General features: G+C 53.0%; 2 protein-coding genes across 6 annotated transcripts; both read right to left on the reverse strand.

Moving 5' to 3' along the window:
- Nucleotides 1–565: 565 nt before the first annotated feature.
- Nucleotides 566–3,567, reverse strand: Etv2 (ETS variant 2). Its single transcript, XM_023721443.1, has 7 exons — nt 3,187–3,567; nt 2,840–2,929; nt 2,652–2,735; nt 2,350–2,430; nt 1,666–2,127; nt 1,060–1,172; nt 566–763 (listed from the first exon to the last, which is right to left on the reverse strand). The coding sequence occupies exons 2-7, from the start codon at nt 2,907–2,909 to the stop codon at nt 566–568; spliced, it is 1,008 nt and encodes a 335-aa protein (XP_023577211.1). The 5' UTR covers nt 2,910–2,929; nt 3,187–3,567.
- A 2,714-nt stretch (nt 3,568–6,281) lies between these two features.
- On the reverse strand, nt 6,282–15,766 carry Rbm42 (RNA binding motif protein 42). Of its 5 annotated transcripts, none has more exons than XM_023721609.1 (11): nt 15,498–15,746; nt 15,153–15,297; nt 13,620–13,704; nt 13,442–13,516; nt 13,085–13,129; nt 11,699–11,764; nt 11,447–11,601; nt 10,271–10,603; nt 9,929–10,046; nt 6,605–6,799; nt 6,282–6,525 (listed from the first exon to the last, which is right to left on the reverse strand). In XM_023721609.1, exons 1-11 carry the CDS (start codon nt 15,623–15,625, stop codon nt 6,413–6,415), a joined length of 1,458 nt encoding a protein of 485 aa, XP_023577377.1. In that variant the 5' UTR covers nt 15,626–15,746; the 3' UTR covers nt 6,282–6,412. The 5 variants fall into 5 exon arrangements, with proteins under 5 accessions (XP_023577377.1, XP_023577376.1, XP_004636752.1 ...); XM_023721608.1 differs by having other exon boundaries at nt 11,447–11,622; nt 15,498–15,745; XM_004636695.3 differs by lacking the exon at nt 13,085–13,129 and having other exon boundaries at nt 11,447–11,622; nt 15,498–15,766.
- Nucleotides 15,767–16,438: the final 672 nt, after the last annotated feature.

Consider the following 16,438-nt stretch of genomic DNA (forward strand, 5'->3'; position numbering starts at 1 on the left):
AAAAAAAAAGAATGTATATAAAGACGACTTTGGAGATTAAATTCCTGCATAAATTTAGTGTGTGGGGTGGTCATACTGAACCCTTAGCAGGTCTGATTCCTTTAAAAGTTTCCACACAGGGTTGACACACCGAAGCTTTATGGACACCGGGTGGGCACACAGCAGGAACCCTAAGGAGCTGGGTTCTGTATAGTCACAGTAGGAAGTGGGTGCCTATTTAACTGCCCCTCAATAATCACCTCGTTCAGAGATGTGTGAAGATCCAGAAGGGAAGAAGGGGGCAGAGAGGAGGGCCAAAGGATTTAGGGGGCAGGTCCATGGAAGCTGGGGTTGCCTCTGAGAGGGGGGAACACGAACACTGTCTGGGGACCATGGAAACAAAGATCAAGACTCTTGGGTTATTTGAGAGGAAAGAGATACAGGTCTGGATGCCCGAGATGAGTCTCACCAGTGGGGAGGCCAAACTGAACTGTGGGCGCACACTTAAGCTCCCCAACCTGTCTAGTCGAGCCGTGGCAGTGGGAAGGATGCCGACAAGTACGTGTGAGTTTGGTAGGATATTTTATTAGATCTCTGCTCCCTGCCCAACCCTCGAACAGTCCGAAGAGGCCAAACCAGGTACGCGGTCCCCGAAGCGGTATGTGTACTTGCGCCCACCGCTCTTTTGCACAATGTCGCGGCGGTAGTAGTAACGCAGGCCTCGGCTCAGCTTCTCATAATTCATGCCCGGCTTCCTCTTGCGCTCGCCCCACAGCCGCGCTACCTAGGGCGGAGGCCAGGCGGGGTCAGGGAGGGCGAGGGGGAGGGGTTGCTACCCTGGGCGGGGGCACATCGCCTGGGCACAGCCGGCCCAGGGGTCTTCGGCGTTGGGTCTCGCACCGCCCACCCGGCCTGGGCTGAGGGGGGACTGCTCAAAGCTGGGGTCCAGCAGGGGACCGGGCTTGGGCGGAGCCTAGAGAAGGCGAGGCTGGGGGCGGGCCAAGGACTAGGCCGAGCGAAGGGCGGGGCGAGGTTCAGCGGGGCGTCCCGAGATTCGGAGGGCGGGGGGAGCCGCCCCACCTCTTTGGGGTCGCACAGCTGGAACTCGCGGCTGTTGCCAGTCCAGCGGATGCAGCTGCTACGCGCCTCGTCGTGCAAGAGCTCCAGGAGAAACTGCCACAGCTGAATGGGACCTGCGAGGTGGAAGCCAGTGAACACCAAGGTTTCCCAGACCCAGGCGCCGCCGTTCCGACGAAGGGAGCCGGGGCTCCCTCTGCTCGAGGCTCAAAGGTCCAGATCTTGCCAACTTTGGACCCAGGAATCCAGAATCCTTGCGGGACCCAGGATCCTTGCGGGATCCAGATCTCTCTGTCCCACTTAGGGAATCCACGAGTTTGGGGCCCCAAGAGTCAGCCTTAGCCAGGATTGTGGCGCACGCCTGTAATTCCTCATCCTGGGAAACTGAAGCTGGCGGATTGCAAGTGTAACGAGTTTGGGCAATTTAGTGACTAGCGAGACCCCGGCACAAAAGTTAAAAATGGGCTGGTTTCCTTCTGCTCGCTAGCCGCTAGGCACCTATGCACCGCCCCTCCGGCCATGTTCCCGGGCCACGCCCCCTGGGATGCCGAGCCCCCGCCCCCCATCTCGCCGACTTCCCGCCTTTAAGGATCTTCCAGGATCTCTCACCTCGGTGGTTCGCTTTGGGGTAACTATTTGAGGTAGCACGGTCCGACTGCTGCCTTGGTTCGGAGGAGGTGTTGAGAGCTGAACTCTGGTGCCCGCTGGAAGAGAGGCTGCAACCTGCATGCAGCCTCAGGTTCCATGAGGTGGTACAATCCGAACCCGCAGGCTCGCCCCACGACATGGTATAGTCTGAGCGAGGGTCCCCGTAGAGGCCATTGTCCCAGTAGGTGACGCCGTTGGGGACGACAGAATAGTCCCAGCTCGCAGCGCTCCTGGCGGCCTGGGCCCGCGACCACGAGGTGGCACTGTTCTGGCCCGCCGCCCCTCCAGAACCAGAGAAGGGGGCGTGGCCCGGGCCGGTGAGGGCGGGCTGTAGGGTGTGCGAGACCAGGCTGCAAGGGTCCCGGGCAGTGCCTGCCAGGTCTGTGCAGTCTCCGGACCACGTAGGGGGCTGAGGTCCGAGATCTGTAAGGAAGAATCGAACCTAAGCGAGAGGAGCCCAGAGATCTTGATCTCTGGGCCCTACCAGAGTTCTAGGAGGTCTATGGAACCAGGACCCCCAGATCTACACTATGCCACCTTGAGGACGCAGGTGACCCCTTCCTTCTCCTTGTCCCGTTTTTCAGCTTGAGCATTGAAAGCCAGGACCCAGTCCTCTCCTGCCACTGTCTCTGTATGCAACCTTACCTGCTCCCCATGCATATTCTGGATATGGTATCGCGGGGCTCCAGTCTAGCTCCGGGAACCCTGCGAAGGACAGGATCAAAGCTGAGGTTAAGAAGGGTGGGAGCCAGGACCTGGGAACTTCAATCGCCCACCCACTCTGGTCTTTGTCGGGGGAGGGAGTTACTCACTGAGGACCCGGGGCCCCTCCTCCAACTTTAGGCGTGCCCCTACTCAGCCGAGGAGTGCAGGCTCGCCCTCTCCTCTCTTGGATCTAGGAGCCCAGCCTCCATCCTCCCCACAGCACCCCAGAATCCCGGCCCGGCAGCCACCTTTCCAGCACGTTTCGATTGTTGCTGTGTCTGGTTGGAATGTCAGTTCGGGGAAGTAGAAGCCAAGTTCGGCTCCTTCTGCAGGCAAAAAAAAAAAAAAAAAAAGTTAAGGCTAGGTCAGGGGTCAGCAGCAGCCCCACCCAGGCGTCCTTCCTGTGCGTGGTGTCAGCCCCAGGACCTACCGAGCCCTGCCAGCTTGTTCCCTGGGGGCACCTCCTGTGGTGCGGTCTCATCGCAGCTCCACACGTCCATAGGCACTCGTTTGGAATGATCTGGTAGGGAAAAGTCAAAGACGCCATTGAAGAGTGGTGACCCTCAGGGACCCCAGTATCTGGGTGCCAGACCTTGCCTCCCTGAGACTCAGGCGCCCAAGTTTCTGCTCCCTCTTTTTCCAGGAATCTAGCACCTTGACCTCCAGCCCCTTTTTCTCTCAGACCAGGAACGAAGGGCTTCATTGCTCCTTCAGGCCCCCACCTCCTTCCTAACCCGGGCGTCCAGACACCCATCCTGTCTCCACTTCATGGCTCACCTCCAGCGGGTTCCTCTGGCCCTAGTCGGGGGTCTCAGACCCATTTCATACCATGCACCCCCTCCCCCGGGACCTGGGCAGGGGGGAATTTTCCAAGACGTCAGAGCAAGGGGTCGCAGCGTGGGTCAAGTTGCAGGTCCGGGGCGGAGCCGAGTCGCGCCCCCAGCCTCAGGGATGCAGCCTCGGGGAGCTGTCCTGGTGCAGGAGTGGTTTGGAGAAAGCAGGCCAGGGCAAGGCGCCGGACAGGGGCCCGGTGTGTTTATGAGGTGTTGGGGGCTGGGCACGGTGGACAGGTTGTCCCTTTTGAGGATTTGATCCTGCGACATGGGAGGTGCAACGAGGGCCTGGGGTCAGCCGGCTGCACCAAGCTTATCTGCAACAGGAAAAAGGGATTTCCGGCCAGATTCTACCCTGTCCCCAGCGACGGCTGACGTCACAATCAACAGGGTGACCCTGCATCACCCCTGCCCACCAGAACGCATTGCAGCGGGTGTTTTGGAGCTGCCCAGGAATAGTGTCAGTTATAATAAAAGATCAACATCAGCAACACAGATCCTAAAAATAGTAGTAACAGCTAACATCGCAGGAGGAGTCATGTGCGTGTCCCTGAACCACATACTGGGTCTTCATTCAATCCTTTTATGAGGGAGATGCAACTCCTTCCCCCGTTTCATGGGAGGGACAATTGAGGCAAACATCTTTCCCTTTCATTTTCCAAAGCCCCACGTATTTCTGAGCTATAGTTTGGGACAACTGGGAGATTTTGTGCATGAACTGAATGAGGTATCACATGGGCCAGGCATGGGGTGCACACCTATAACCCCAGCACTTGGTAGACTGAGGCAGGAGGATCACTGTGAGTTCAAGACCAGCCTGCCCTATGAAGCAAGAACCTATCTTAAAAAAATAAAAAAGATAGGGGCCGGGGAGATGGCTCAGTAGAATAAGCGCTTGCCTGGCAAGCCCAAGTGTCTGAGTTCAATCCCTGGTTCCGCCAAAAAAAAAAATAAAATAAAAAATAAATAAAAAAATTAAAAAAGATAACGCATGCAATTACTTAAAACGTGAAATGTGACAAATGTGATCATGGTATTCTATGAAGGCATCAAGAAAACACGTATTTGGGGATGAAGTGTCATAATTTTGTGACCTGCTTCAAATGACTTAGCAGAAAACAAAGCGAATCGCAGAGGGGGTTTTGGAGCTGCTCCCTCTTTTCCCAGGAATCTCGCACCTTGGCCTCCTCCTTTACATATATGTAAAGGTTCATACATGCAATATTCCAGACATATACTAACACTAAAAACTGTTCACCGGAAATTCAGTAACTAGCTGTCCTTTTATTTGCTGAATCTGGCAACCTGGCTTCAGACACTGCTTGTGTCCATAATTACCACTAAAAATGTCTTCCTATGGATGCTTTCCATAATTACCTAGCTCCCCGATCATAAACTATTTGCCATTCTGGAGGGTGGAGGGTAGTGCTGCTGTCTTCATTTTACGGAAGGGAAACTGGATCTCAAGAGGAAGTCAGTCCCTTGGGGCTGGGCTTGCACACAGCTTTGAGTCTCTGAGCGCTGGGCATCATCGGTCCATCATCCACACATCTATAGGCAGGAAATTAAGGCCCAGCCCATGCTGCCCGCTAGGCTGCCTCCCCTTGAAGCTGGCCCTTCTGCTGTCTTGTGTCTGTTCTCATCTGCCTCTCATCTGGTTGGTGTCTGTAGCTCTGGGTCCCTGTTGTGTCAGGCTTCATGCCAGGGAAACCTGTCACCAGTCCCTCCTGAGTGCTTGTCTCTTCCGCCTGCATCTGGGACTTCCCCTTTCTCCTTTCCTCCTGCATGGATACTCGAGCTTCCCTGTGTCTCTGTGTCACATCCTTTCCATCTCTGAACACACTGTTTTGGCTGCCTTTCTGAAATCACTTCTGGTCCTGTGGCTGGTGTGAGAAGCGGGCCAGGGATAGGAAGGGCCAGTGATGGGGGAAGGGGACCTTGAAGGTCCTGTGTGGGGTGGTCCAGGCTGGGGGCTGAAGGGTACTTCCTGCCAGGAGGTCCTCATCCCTCTGACCAGACTGGAAAATGTGACGTCAGAGGGGCTGTAAAGGGGTGGGGGAACAGGAACAGAAATCTGACACCTCATGGGCGATCTTTCTCTGTCTAGGACTTGGTATCACAGGGCCACTGCACCCCCCATCCAGTGTTTTGATGGCTTTAACCCCGGAAGACCCTTCCCCTTCCCCACACTTCCACCCTGCCATCTCCCTTGTCTGGCAGAATCAGCACAAAAGACATGAGTGGTGGCGGTCTCTGGGCTTCTCCTAAGGTGCACATCTGTGACGTCAAGCCCCTGCTCGCTGCCTGACTTGTCCCAGCTTCTCAGGACTTCCTGCTATGTGCAGGGTGATGATTAAGCTCAGCTTGCCGGTCGAGGTCCTGCACAGACCTCGCTGCCAGGCAGAAGCAAGTCTGGAGCCAGGGAAAAAACCTCCAGACGCCTGGACAAGAAACAGGGGCATCGGTCACAGAGACACACAAGTGCAGGTGCTGTTGGCCAGAGTGGAGAAACTGCAGACAGTCTAAGAGATCTAGAGGGGAAGGCTGGCTCTCACAGCGGAACGTTCCTTCAGGAGGCCCTCCCTGCCCCGCAGGGCATGGCCGTGGAGCCTGTTCTGCCGGTGGATCACGGTCCCTGAGGGAGCAGGACTGCAGGCGTCACTCACCTGTTCCAAGCACTGCCCAGGCCTGGCTGAGAGCATTAAGTGGGGGAAAGCCCTCCACTCGGTGCCACCAGCACAGGCTGGAGCCAGACACAACCTTGACTTTTACTTGGCCAAAACCCCCTTCCTCCTCTAGAACTGGCTGCAGTCAGCAAATGCTTCCAAGGGGTTTTTTCTGGTACAAGGAATCAAACCAAGACCTTGTGCTTTCCAGGAAGGTGCTTGTGCTGCTGAGCTATATCTTTGGCCTTTTAAGTTTTAAGTAGTGGCACACCAGAGGGGTTCAGAAATGCCCACCTGTAAACTCTCAAGGTTCCCACACTCTCAAGTGGGGATGTGGAGCCCCAGCCCCCTGGAGTGCCTCCAAGCCCAGCCGGGATGGAAATGAATGTAAATTTATTGAAACTTTTTTGGGGTAGGTGGGTGGGCAGTTGAGGGTTTTCCAAAGATATCTATGGGGAGAAGCCAGCGCCCGGCCGGGTGGGAGCGGGTGCCCAGCCACAGACCCTATCTCAGGCCCAACTTCTTCTTTTCTTTCTGCTTCTTTCGGACTACGTCCAAGTTCCGGTCCTTCCACATGCTCTTGCGGAGCTTGATGGGGCGAGAGCCCACGTACTTCCCTGTGAGGAAGGAGGGTTTGAGGTCAGGCGCAGGCTAGCTGTCCACCACACCCACCATGCCTGGGGGGCCCTCACTCACCGTTCATCTCCCGCATGGCGCGCACGTAGTCGCTGGGGTCCTTGAAGCTGACGAAGCCATAGCCCTTGGTCTTGCCCGTGCGCTTGTCACGGATCACTTTAGCCTTAAGGAAGGATGGGAAGCGGCTGAAGGCGCGTGCCAAGATGTCATCATTCACCTCATTGCCCAGATCTCCACAGAAGATTCGGAAGTCATCTGGGGTTGGGAGAAAAGAGGTCAGAGGGGCTGGAGAGATGGCTCAGTGGTCTAAAGCACCTACTTGAAACAAGCTTGGCAAAGCACAGGGACCACGGTTCGATCCCCAGCACCACATGCCAGCCAGCCCCGCCCCCTGGTGAGCTGAGCTGGCCACACACACAATAAATAAATGTAATAAATATAAATAAATATTTAAAAAAAAAAAAGAAAAGAAAAGAGGTCAGAGACTGCCTGTGTGACTCTGAAGGACCCCATCTTCTCTGGAAGGATCTCCAAGCCCTCCTCCCCCTTCTGTCCCTGAAATCTCTACCTGAGGACTCCAGTAATTACCAGCCAATACTTATGTGGCATCTAACCTACACCAGGCACCCTGCTAAACACCTGGCATACATATCTATGTTATCTGTCTTTTCTTTTTTCTTTTTTTTTTTTTTGCAAAACCAGGGATTTGAACTCAGGCCCTTGCGCTTGCCAGGCAAGCACTTATTCTACTGAGCCATCTCCCCGGCCCCTGATATCTATGTATCTGGTACTCTAGCAGTCTTTTCACGCTGAGGGACAGAGGTCAACTCAGTGCCCAGTGTACACGAAAAGAGGCAGCAGAGCTGGGCCAACGTGCAGGCATCTAGCTTTACGTCCTTGCTGTTAACCACTAGCTTGACTGCTCTTCCTCACCCCAAGGCTGTCCTCTCCCAGATGAAGCTCTTAACTCTGACTTGGCCCTGGCCTTTCCTCCGTGTGTCCTGCACACCTCCCCATCATGTGCCCTGGGCCCCTGCCATGCCCCAGCCTCCCAGGATGGCAGCTTGGCATGCAGGATGCAGCTGCCTTGGCTCAGTTCTCTGCAAAGCCCTCCTAAATTCACCCTGCACAGGGAACACTCCACGTGACCCTTCTTCGAGCCCGACCTCCACGGGCACTCTTGGGCACATCCTCAGGGTGAGGCCCGTGCCCCTACGCACCATCCCCACCCCAGGGACACACGCTATCGTTCGCTCTGTGGGGGCAAGCAGGTCACAGGGCAAGGCTGAAGGGCTTGTCTGGGTCCCACGAGTGTGGCCCCAGGCCCACACCAGCGTGGTACAGCACAGGCTATTCTCAGTCTGGCATCTCCTTGGACAGAGAGATGGTCCAAGGAGAGGAGATAGCAGTCAAGGAAGGGCAGGAGGTGGGTTCGTTTACTCCCTCAGCTATTGCTGTGGTTAGCACACAGCTTTTGTGGTAAGAACACTCTGTAAACAATGAGGTCACCCTTGAAGGAAGAACTCTCACAGACAGAGGGTGGTACCTTCTGCAAGACAACTGCCCCGGACACTTGGCTTTTTTGAGACAGGATCTCACTGCATATTCCAGGCTGGCCTGCGACTCATGGGGATCCTCCTGCCTCAGCTGCCTCCCATGTGTTGTAATAATAGGCATGTGCCACCACACCCAGTTTGGTTTGGATACTTAAAAAAAAAAAAAAAAATTATACACAACTAAGGTGGAAGAGAAACTGTTCCTGCTCACAGGGCCACGGAGGCATGTCCTAAAGCCCAGCAGTGAGCAGGCTGGCCTCCTTCCCAGCACGGGAGTCCATGGCAGGGGTCCTTTCTACCCTCCTTCCAGGAGTTATATTTGTTCCTTAGGTTAATAGTCCTGTACAGAGCCTGCAGGTGGGTTCAGCAAGCACAGAGTCCCCTAGGACCTGCTCTGACCAGCTGGCTTTATGGCCACCAACCTGGGCCAGGTGTTGAAATCCACCCCACCTCCCATACAGTATCACATGAATAAGCACTTACTCTTTCTGGGTCGGGTGAACACCGGGATCTAACTCTTCTTCAGCCCAGGGGATAGAACCTAGGGCCTTGAGTGTGCTGGACTAATGCTCTACCACTGAGCTACACCCCTAACACCCTTAGTCTAATTTAAATAGAACAGAAAAACAGTAGAAAGCAGAAGATAAATACATAAAACTTTGTATATTCTGGCTTGGGGAGAAAAATAGCCATAACAGTTTTGGAACAATTGGAAAAATAACAAATTGAACATAAGATAATGCCGGGCATGTTGGTGCATGCCTGTAAGTCCCAGTACCTAGGAGGCTGAGGCAGGAAAATCTCCATGAGTTTGAGGCCAACCTGAACTACACAGTGAGACTCTATCTCAAAAAGACCAAAAAAAAAAAAAAGATATCATAGAAATACTGTTCTTGGCTGTGATAATGGCACTGTGGTATGAAATTTCATCTTTCTCAGGCGACTACTAAGATATTTAGACGTAATAACTTCACTACAACTAGTTTCAAGTGACTTGAGTATAAAACAATAATGGGGGGAGAACTACCTGCTTGGGCCCCCCTCCATCCCTCTCTCAGGACAGGAGCTTTCTTTCTCTCAATAAATATATTCTAGGGCTGGGGAGATGGCTCAGTGGAATAAGTGCTTCTCTGGCAAGTGCAAGGGCCTGAGTTCAATCCCTGGTTCCACCAGAAAAATAAATATATTCTGCTTATAAAAAATTAAATAAAATTTAAAAAACCAATAATGAAGGGCTGGGGACATAACCCAGGTACAGTATTTGCCTAGCATGCCTGTGTTTGCACCCTGGCACTGCAAAAACAACAAAACCTCATAGCAGTTAACAGGAATAAAGTGAGCAGGATGAATACAGTGAACAGGGTGAAATATGAACTGCAGAATCCAGGCAGCGGGGAGGTCGTTCACTGCATCATTCTGGGCTCCAACATTCTTTTCATTCAAGTTTGGGGAAGCCTGATGTGGTGGCACACATCTGTAATCCCAGAACTGGGGAGGCTGAAGCAGGAGGATCACCACAAGTTTGAGGGCAGCCTGGGCTACACAGGGAGTTGAAGGACAGCCTGAATAATATCATGAGATCCTGTCTCAAAACAAAAAAGTTAGTGGAAGAAACAATGCTCTTTGATGTCAAGCAGGCCAGGTTCCGCAGGGGTAAAACAGGACAGAAAACAGGGACCTGCCTGTCAATGTTACAGTCCGGCCTTCTCTGAGGTAGGCTAAGAACAGGCGAGCCATGGTTCCCTGGCCTCCCTTTCGCGGCCATGGCCCACAGAAGCTGCAGGGCCTGTCTGTGGCTCAGCCTGACCTCATACTGCAGCACACTCACCAGCATCCCACTCCAACAGGCTAGGGTCTTCCCAGCTGCTTCCAGCTGCTGTGCGAATGCAACGTTTCAATTTCTCTGGTTTCCCTTTCTTCTTGTCTTCACCCATGGGCTCTGGCACCTGCAGAGCGAGGGGGCGGGGTACAAAGGACCTGGTGCTACTTGGTCGCTCACTCTGCTTCTGCTCTTGCCCTTCTTCCCCCAGTGAGAGGACTAGATCTGCTGGTGGAGGTGGGGATGCACGCCACCTCCCTCGCCTTGAGTCCTCCCTGCTCTGGACAGAGGACTATGTGTGAAAACCCATGGATTACTGCCTGCCCTCCCACTGCTACGTTCTCTGCTTACCTCGAGAGCCATGAGGCCAGGAGGTGGCTCAGGTCGAGGGGGCCGGGGTCGTGGCCGAAGGGACAGGAGCTCAGGAATGCGCAGTGGGGGCAGCAGGCCCCGTACTACCTCCAGGGGGAGGGGCAGGGGCTCGGGCTCAGGCAATGGCATGGCCAGGGCCAGTGGCAGGCTGGGGCCAATGACTGCAGGGCCAGCCGGAGCACCGCCTGCTCCCACAGCCACCGCAGCACTTGCTTCCTCCAGCCCAGCTGCTGCCGCCACCACTGCCTCCTCCTTCTCTTTCAGCCCCAGCCCCAGGCCCAGGCCCAGCTCTCGCGGAGCTGCTGGCTCTTCCTGTGGGTAAGAGGAGGACATGAGCGCATCAGCTACACAAATAACTCCTCACAAAGAATAAAGTCATTATATACTGCAAACACATACTAATAAAAAGTTTTTAAAAATTTCTTAAGGGCCGGCCAGATAGCTCAGAGGACTAAAGCGCCTGCTTTGGTAAAGTGCAGCGGCTGGGGTTCGATGCTGTGCCAGCCTCGCCCTCAGGGTGCGCTGAGGCATTGACTGAGACTGGGTGTAGTGGCACACTCCTATAGTCCCCGTGCCTGGAAGGCTAAAAACAGGAGGATCACTACGAGTCCCACCTACATGGTGAGACCCTGTACACCTTGTAGGCCTTGTACTAATTCATTTAAAAAAAAAAAAAAATCTTCAAAGAAAGATATGAGAGAGCCAGATCACAGACCCCATACCCTATCCATCCCTATCCATACAGCAAAGCCAGAGAACAGGCAAGGAAGGAAATCTCTAGTAAGGCAGAAAAAGAGAAATATATGCAGACACACAGGTAAAAACACTACAGAGAAACAGAAAGGGACAGTGAAAAGAAAAAATGAGACAGACACACCCAAAACACACATTTTTCTCTATACTTTTCAAAAAGAAACATATTTTCCATCACAAATAAAGACACAGACAGAAAGAGACCAAGATAGGGGTATGAAGATGATCAAAATGTATTGTTACGTGCACATAGGAAATCACCAAAATTCTCCATAATTAATATTCTCCATAATTAATATTCATTAATAAAGAGGCAGAGACAAAGTTAGAGGAAGGAGCTGGAAAGAAGGCAAAACCAGTGAGGGCTTCCAGCCTATGGCATTCAGTCCCCACCACACTTACCAGGGTAGGCCTCAGAGCAGCCATGGAGCTCAGGGGCGGCCCAGGGGCCCGAGCCATTGGTGGCAGCATCATGGGTGGTCCAGGGGGCCCAGGCAGAGGGGGTCCCACGAGGGCCTGGTGTGGGGGCCGTAGGGCCATAGGCCGGGGAGCACCTGCTGCAGAAGAAAGAAGAGAATCTGTCAGGGTGTTAGTGGGAGAGTCGAGGGGCTTGGGGAGCGAGTAGTGTGGTAGTGATGACCCTGGCCCCCTCACCTGCTCTCTGTAGCACGTGAGGGACGAAGGCTGGACGCAGGATAGCGGCCCTCTGAGGGGCCACAGCTGTGGGAGAGAGAGATGGGGGTGTGTGTCATGGGGGACAGGGGTACTTGCAGCAAGGGGTGTGTGTGTGTGCGTGTGTGTGTGTGTGCATGTGTGTTTGTGTGCACGCACAGTGTTTACTCTCAGCATGTAAGTAATCCTGAAAAAGTCTGGGGATCCTTCTGAGAGAAGTGGGGGTCTTTCCATTGGTTCCTTCACCCAAAACTGACCATGAGGGTCTCCTGTAGCCCCAGCCCTGTGGTGGATAGTGCTAGAGACCCAGCACAGATCAAGGGTTCTCAGGAAGCTCCTATAGAGAGTAGGAAGGAGTGACGGCCCAGGCTGATCAGAGCTAGAATAGGTTAAAACCAACGTAGAGGGACCTGAGCCAGGAGATGGAAGGCCAGGAGCCATCAAAGCTGTCAAAGCCCTCTGACCCCACAGCAGGATGAGAGAAGGTTTCCTGGAAAAAGAAGCTCAGCCCCAAGAGATGATGAAGAGTTAGGCAAACGGTGAAAGGAAATGTTATGGCAGGGTGAACCTGTGTAAGCAAAACCTTTTATGCCTTAGCTGGACACGGGGGCATATGCCTGTAATCCAAGCACTTAGGAGTCTGGGCTGCGAAGCTACCCCTGAGTTCAAAGCTAGCCTGAGCTACATAGTAACTTCAAGGCCATCCTGGCTATATAATGAGACTTTGTTTCAAAAACACAAGGAAACAAAGTAACAACAAAACATTTTTTCCCTTTTCAGCTTAGTGTGATTGTTACAAAAAGCCCTTGGAGAGCATGATGAACTGTTGCCATCTCAGCAGGTGTCTAAGTCAGCCCTCTTGGGTGAGCCACTGACTTCCTTCAGAGGATACTGGGAGCAGGATGGGTCTGGTAGGTCGGACTTGCCTTTCAACAAAACCTTACCAGAGTGTGTTAACACTCCTTAGATGTTACCACTTAAAAAGAATAATGGATTTAGAAAATGTAAGAATAAGTCTGACTTAACAGAGATCATATCCGAATTTTACATCCAAATGAGAACATACTTCCTTTTCATATGATGGCATAAAAATGGTGTGAGTAGGGGTTACCTGGACAAGAGGTGGAAAATGTAGAGAATGGCTTGTGGAAAAGACAGGCTGGGATATTACAGGTGACTGAAAGCAGCAGCAGGGAGAAGGGACCTCAACCACACCTGGTACATCTCAGCAATGTTCGGGGCTTCAGGGGAGGCTGTGCAGGTCTCTTTGAAAGAAGCCAGCTCATGCAGGGTCTTAACTACTAGGAAGGAGCTTAGTGCTTGTTTGGGGATCTGTTAGCCCTTTATTAGATAGTGACTCATGCTTACTTTGTGGTAGGACCCAAGAGTTCTGCCCTTCACAAAGCTTGTATTCTATGGAAAGCAAAAAACGATAACCATAATGAGTAAACAGTGTAGCTTGTTATACAGTGTTCAGTACTGCAGAGAAACACAGCAAAGGTTAGGGGTTAGGAGGGACAGGAGGGGCGTTCGTGCGCAATGACCACGTTAAGCCCAAACTGAAATAACCAGGAAGTATACAATCGGACTTGTGCTTCAGAAGGGTGATAACCAGGGAAAAGAAATGAGTGGAGAAGGTGATTTAAAGCAGCAATGCAGACAAAAGGCTGAAGTCACCTAAACCAGTGTTTGTGGTTAAATATGGGCTTCCTGATGCTGACCTACCTGCTCGCCGCAGGAACATGGCTTCGCGAGCCTCTGGACTGTCCAGGTGACTCCGATCAGCAGGGCCAAAGCCAACTGTTGAGAAAGGTAAAATGAGGATGGTGGAAAGAGTCCTGGGCATCCCTTCTTACCACTTTGCCCGAGCCTCTACCTGTATTCTCAGCCACTCTTTACTTACCTGGGCCCACGAAAGGAGGACCACCCACCATGGGAGGCACTACTGTGGCTGCAGCAGCTGCCCGGGCCTCCAGAGTCTGCTGGACCTGTTTGGGAGAAGGTTGGGATGATGAGATGAGGGGCTGGACTCAGTGCTCCTAACTGGCCCTGGCTGGCTCACCCCAGGAAGTCAAGAATATCATTCTTTGTGCTCTGTGTAGGGCTGAGTGCCTATGAGGTCTTAGCTAAAAGTCTCTTCTCAGGGAGACTTTTGTTGTTGTTGTTTCTGAGACTGGGTATGGCAATGTAGTTCAGGCTGGCCTCAATCTCAAAGCAATCCTCCTGCCTCAGCTTCCGAAGTGCTGGGATTACTGGCATGCACCACCACACATAGCACAGGGAAGCTTTTGAGATCACATTAAAGCAGTCCTTATCCTCAGAGCAACTTCTCTTACCACCCCACTTCAGCTTCCCCACAGCACTATCTGAAATAATGTCCAACTTGTCCTTGCCATCTCCAATACCACCATCCTGACCCAAACCACCGTCACCTCTTGCCTAGATCACTACAGCAGCCTGTTCCTCAGTCTTCTCAATTTTATCCTTGCCCTCTACAATCCAGACAGCCGGAGCAACTCCATCAAGTTGAAACATAGCACCCTTCTGCTCAAATTCCTCCAATAGTTCCCCATCTGAGTAAAAGCCAAGGTCCTGATGGCAGCCCTTGGGGCCCTACTAGATTTGGCTTCCGTCACCTCTGTCTGTATCTTCTCACAGCTCTTCGCTCATCCTATTCTATCGACCTTCCTGAAGTTCCCTAAGCATGTTAAGTTCTTTGCTGGGATTACTCATACCTCAGATACCTGCACAGTGCCAGCACCTCCTCTGTAGCTTTGCTTAAATGTCACTTCCTTACTTTTCTCACCTGTGATGATAAACCTCTGCCTTCTTACCACACCTTGACCTATCTCTTCCTTGTAAAATATAAACTTAGGGGGGCTGGTGAGATGGCTCAGTGGTCTAAAGCACCTACTTAGAACAAGCTTAGCAAAGCTACAGGGACCGTGGTTCAATCCCCCAGCACCACATGCCAGCCAGCCCTGCCCCCTGGTGGGCTGAGCTGGCCACACACACACACATAAATAAAACAAAAATTTTAAAAAATATATATATAAACTTAGTCAGCATCCAGTCACTGTTTTGTTAACAGAACACAACGAACTAGTTTCATTTAATAGTCTTCTCTCCCTCCTTCCCTTTCTCTCCACTAGCCGTATATAGGCTAACTGCTAAGTACTTAAAATTTGAGATTGAGGAAGTAATTATAAATTTTAAGTATAGAACATTCCCATCAAGTTCTATTGGACAGCACGCTCTAGGACACAACGTGTCAAAAGAAATATCGTCTTTGTCACTATTACGTTGTCAAAACCCAGAAGATGAAATATTTGTCATGCTATTAGTCAACAGGCCAAAAATGTCAACAGCTCTCCAATATACAAACGCTGTGTTCAAGGCACTGCTCTCCCTGACTTATGCTTTAGCTAAAACTTACCTGTTGGTATGTGTTGGTTGCAATAATCGGGCGGATCACGGGAGCTGCCGGGACCTGCATCGCGTCTACTGTGGGGACCGTGGGCACCGCAGGCACAGCAGTTGGGATTCCGGTTACTGGAGCCCCTAGAACTTCCTGCTCAAACCTGGAGGTTCAGGACAGACCAGGGGTCAGGTCCCTCACCCCTGCCAACATCTCCATACCCACCCCCAGCCCCAACAGCATGCTGCAGGTCCCACTTCCTCATGACAGAGCCACCTCCTGGGCCTCCCGAGGCCTGGAGGCTCCAGGATTCAGCGACTCTGCTGGGAGGATGGCTTTTACACCCCCTCTCGCGGGCCTTACAGGGCCATCTCCGCCTCCATTTCCTTCAAGCGTTCCTCGCCGCTCTTGCCCGGGATGCCGGCACCAGGGCCCGGGACCACAGGTCCTCCTGCACCCGGGAGTCCCGGGGCTGGCCCCGCCCCGGCCATTCTTGCTGCTGCAGTCGCTGTCGCCGCTACGACCGTCTCAGCTTGGCCGCCGCCGCCGCAAGTCCTGCTGTCTTACTCTCTGGCTCCGTCAGGGTGGGCGCCCGTAGATGACGTGTCCGCGAACGCGACGGGCGCCGGCGTAGGACATTATACCTCCGGAAGCGAAGCCCAACGACACGCGGCCACACCCCCAAGGAGTTCGGCTAGCCTACCCGAGCGCAGTAGGGGAAGATTAACGGAAAAAAACTCGGGCTATCTGGGCGCAGAGGAGAGAGGCGGCCACGCCCCCACGGAGGAACGAGGGCTAATCCGAGCAAAGCAAAGTCAGTTGGGCTCGTCCCTAAAGAGGAATCTGGACCTTTGAAAACGCAGAGAAGTGCGGAGGCCCCGCCCAGGCTCCGCCGGTCCGGAGCCCGGAGCTTGCGGACGCTGTCAAGTCTGCGTCTAACCTCGCAGCTGTTGGCACTGGGGACCCGGAGTGGATGGGGCGCCACAGAGGCGGGCACAAGACTACCGGAGATTACGAAAAGATCAGAGACTTCATGATGGAAATTCGCAGGAAGCTTGGATCCAGTTTTCTCAAAGTTTATGATAACTCTTGTTATTTTTATTTTTAATGTGTATACTTCAGGGACTGCAGGGCCTCACTACACAGATCACACTCGTAGTGATCCTCCTGTTTTCAGCCTCCCAAACGCTGGGATTACAGGCGCGCGCACCACCACGCCCAGTCTTAAATCTCGCCGGCTTCGTGTGTCCCCGGGGGCGGGACCAGCACTGCGCGTCAGGGACTGGAGATCGAACTCCGGTCCA

The sequence above is a fragment of the Octodon degus genome, unplaced genomic scaffold (assembly GCF_000260255.1).
Source record: "Octodon degus isolate 3935 unplaced genomic scaffold, OctDeg1.0 scaffold00083, whole genome shotgun sequence".
Taxonomy (NCBI): Eukaryota; Metazoa; Chordata; class Mammalia; order Rodentia; family Octodontidae; genus Octodon; species Octodon degus.

What these genes read in the sequence shown, in the direction of transcription:
- Rbm42 (XM_023721608.1), bottom strand. Translation starts at nt 15,625, where the DNA reads ATGGCCGGGGCGGGGCCAGCCCCGGGACTCCCGGGTGCAGGAGGACCT. An exon ending in CTGCTCTGAGGCCTACCCTG is followed by an intron (nt 10,604 to 11,446) that starts GTAAGTGTGGTG and finishes TCTTACCCACAG; the next exon opens with GAAGAGCCAGCAGCTCCGCG. An exon ending in CGCCATGCGGGAGATGAACG is followed by an intron (nt 6,526 to 6,604) that starts GTGAGTGAGGGC and finishes CCTTCCTCACAG; the next exon opens with GGAAGTACGTGGGCTCTCGC.
- Etv2 (XM_023721443.1), bottom strand. Translation starts at nt 2,909, where the DNA reads ATGGACGTGTGGAGCTGCGATGAGACCGCACCACAGGAGGTGCCCCCA. An exon ending in AACGTGCTGGAAAGGTGGCT is followed by an intron (nt 2,431 to 2,651) that starts GCCGGGCCGGGA and finishes TCTTAACCTCAG; the next exon opens with CTTTGATCCTGTCCTTCGCA. An exon ending in AGCTGTGCGACCCCAAAGAG is followed by an intron (nt 764 to 1,059) that starts GTGGGGCGGCTC and finishes CCTCCGCCCTAG; the next exon opens with GTAGCGCGGCTGTGGGGCGA.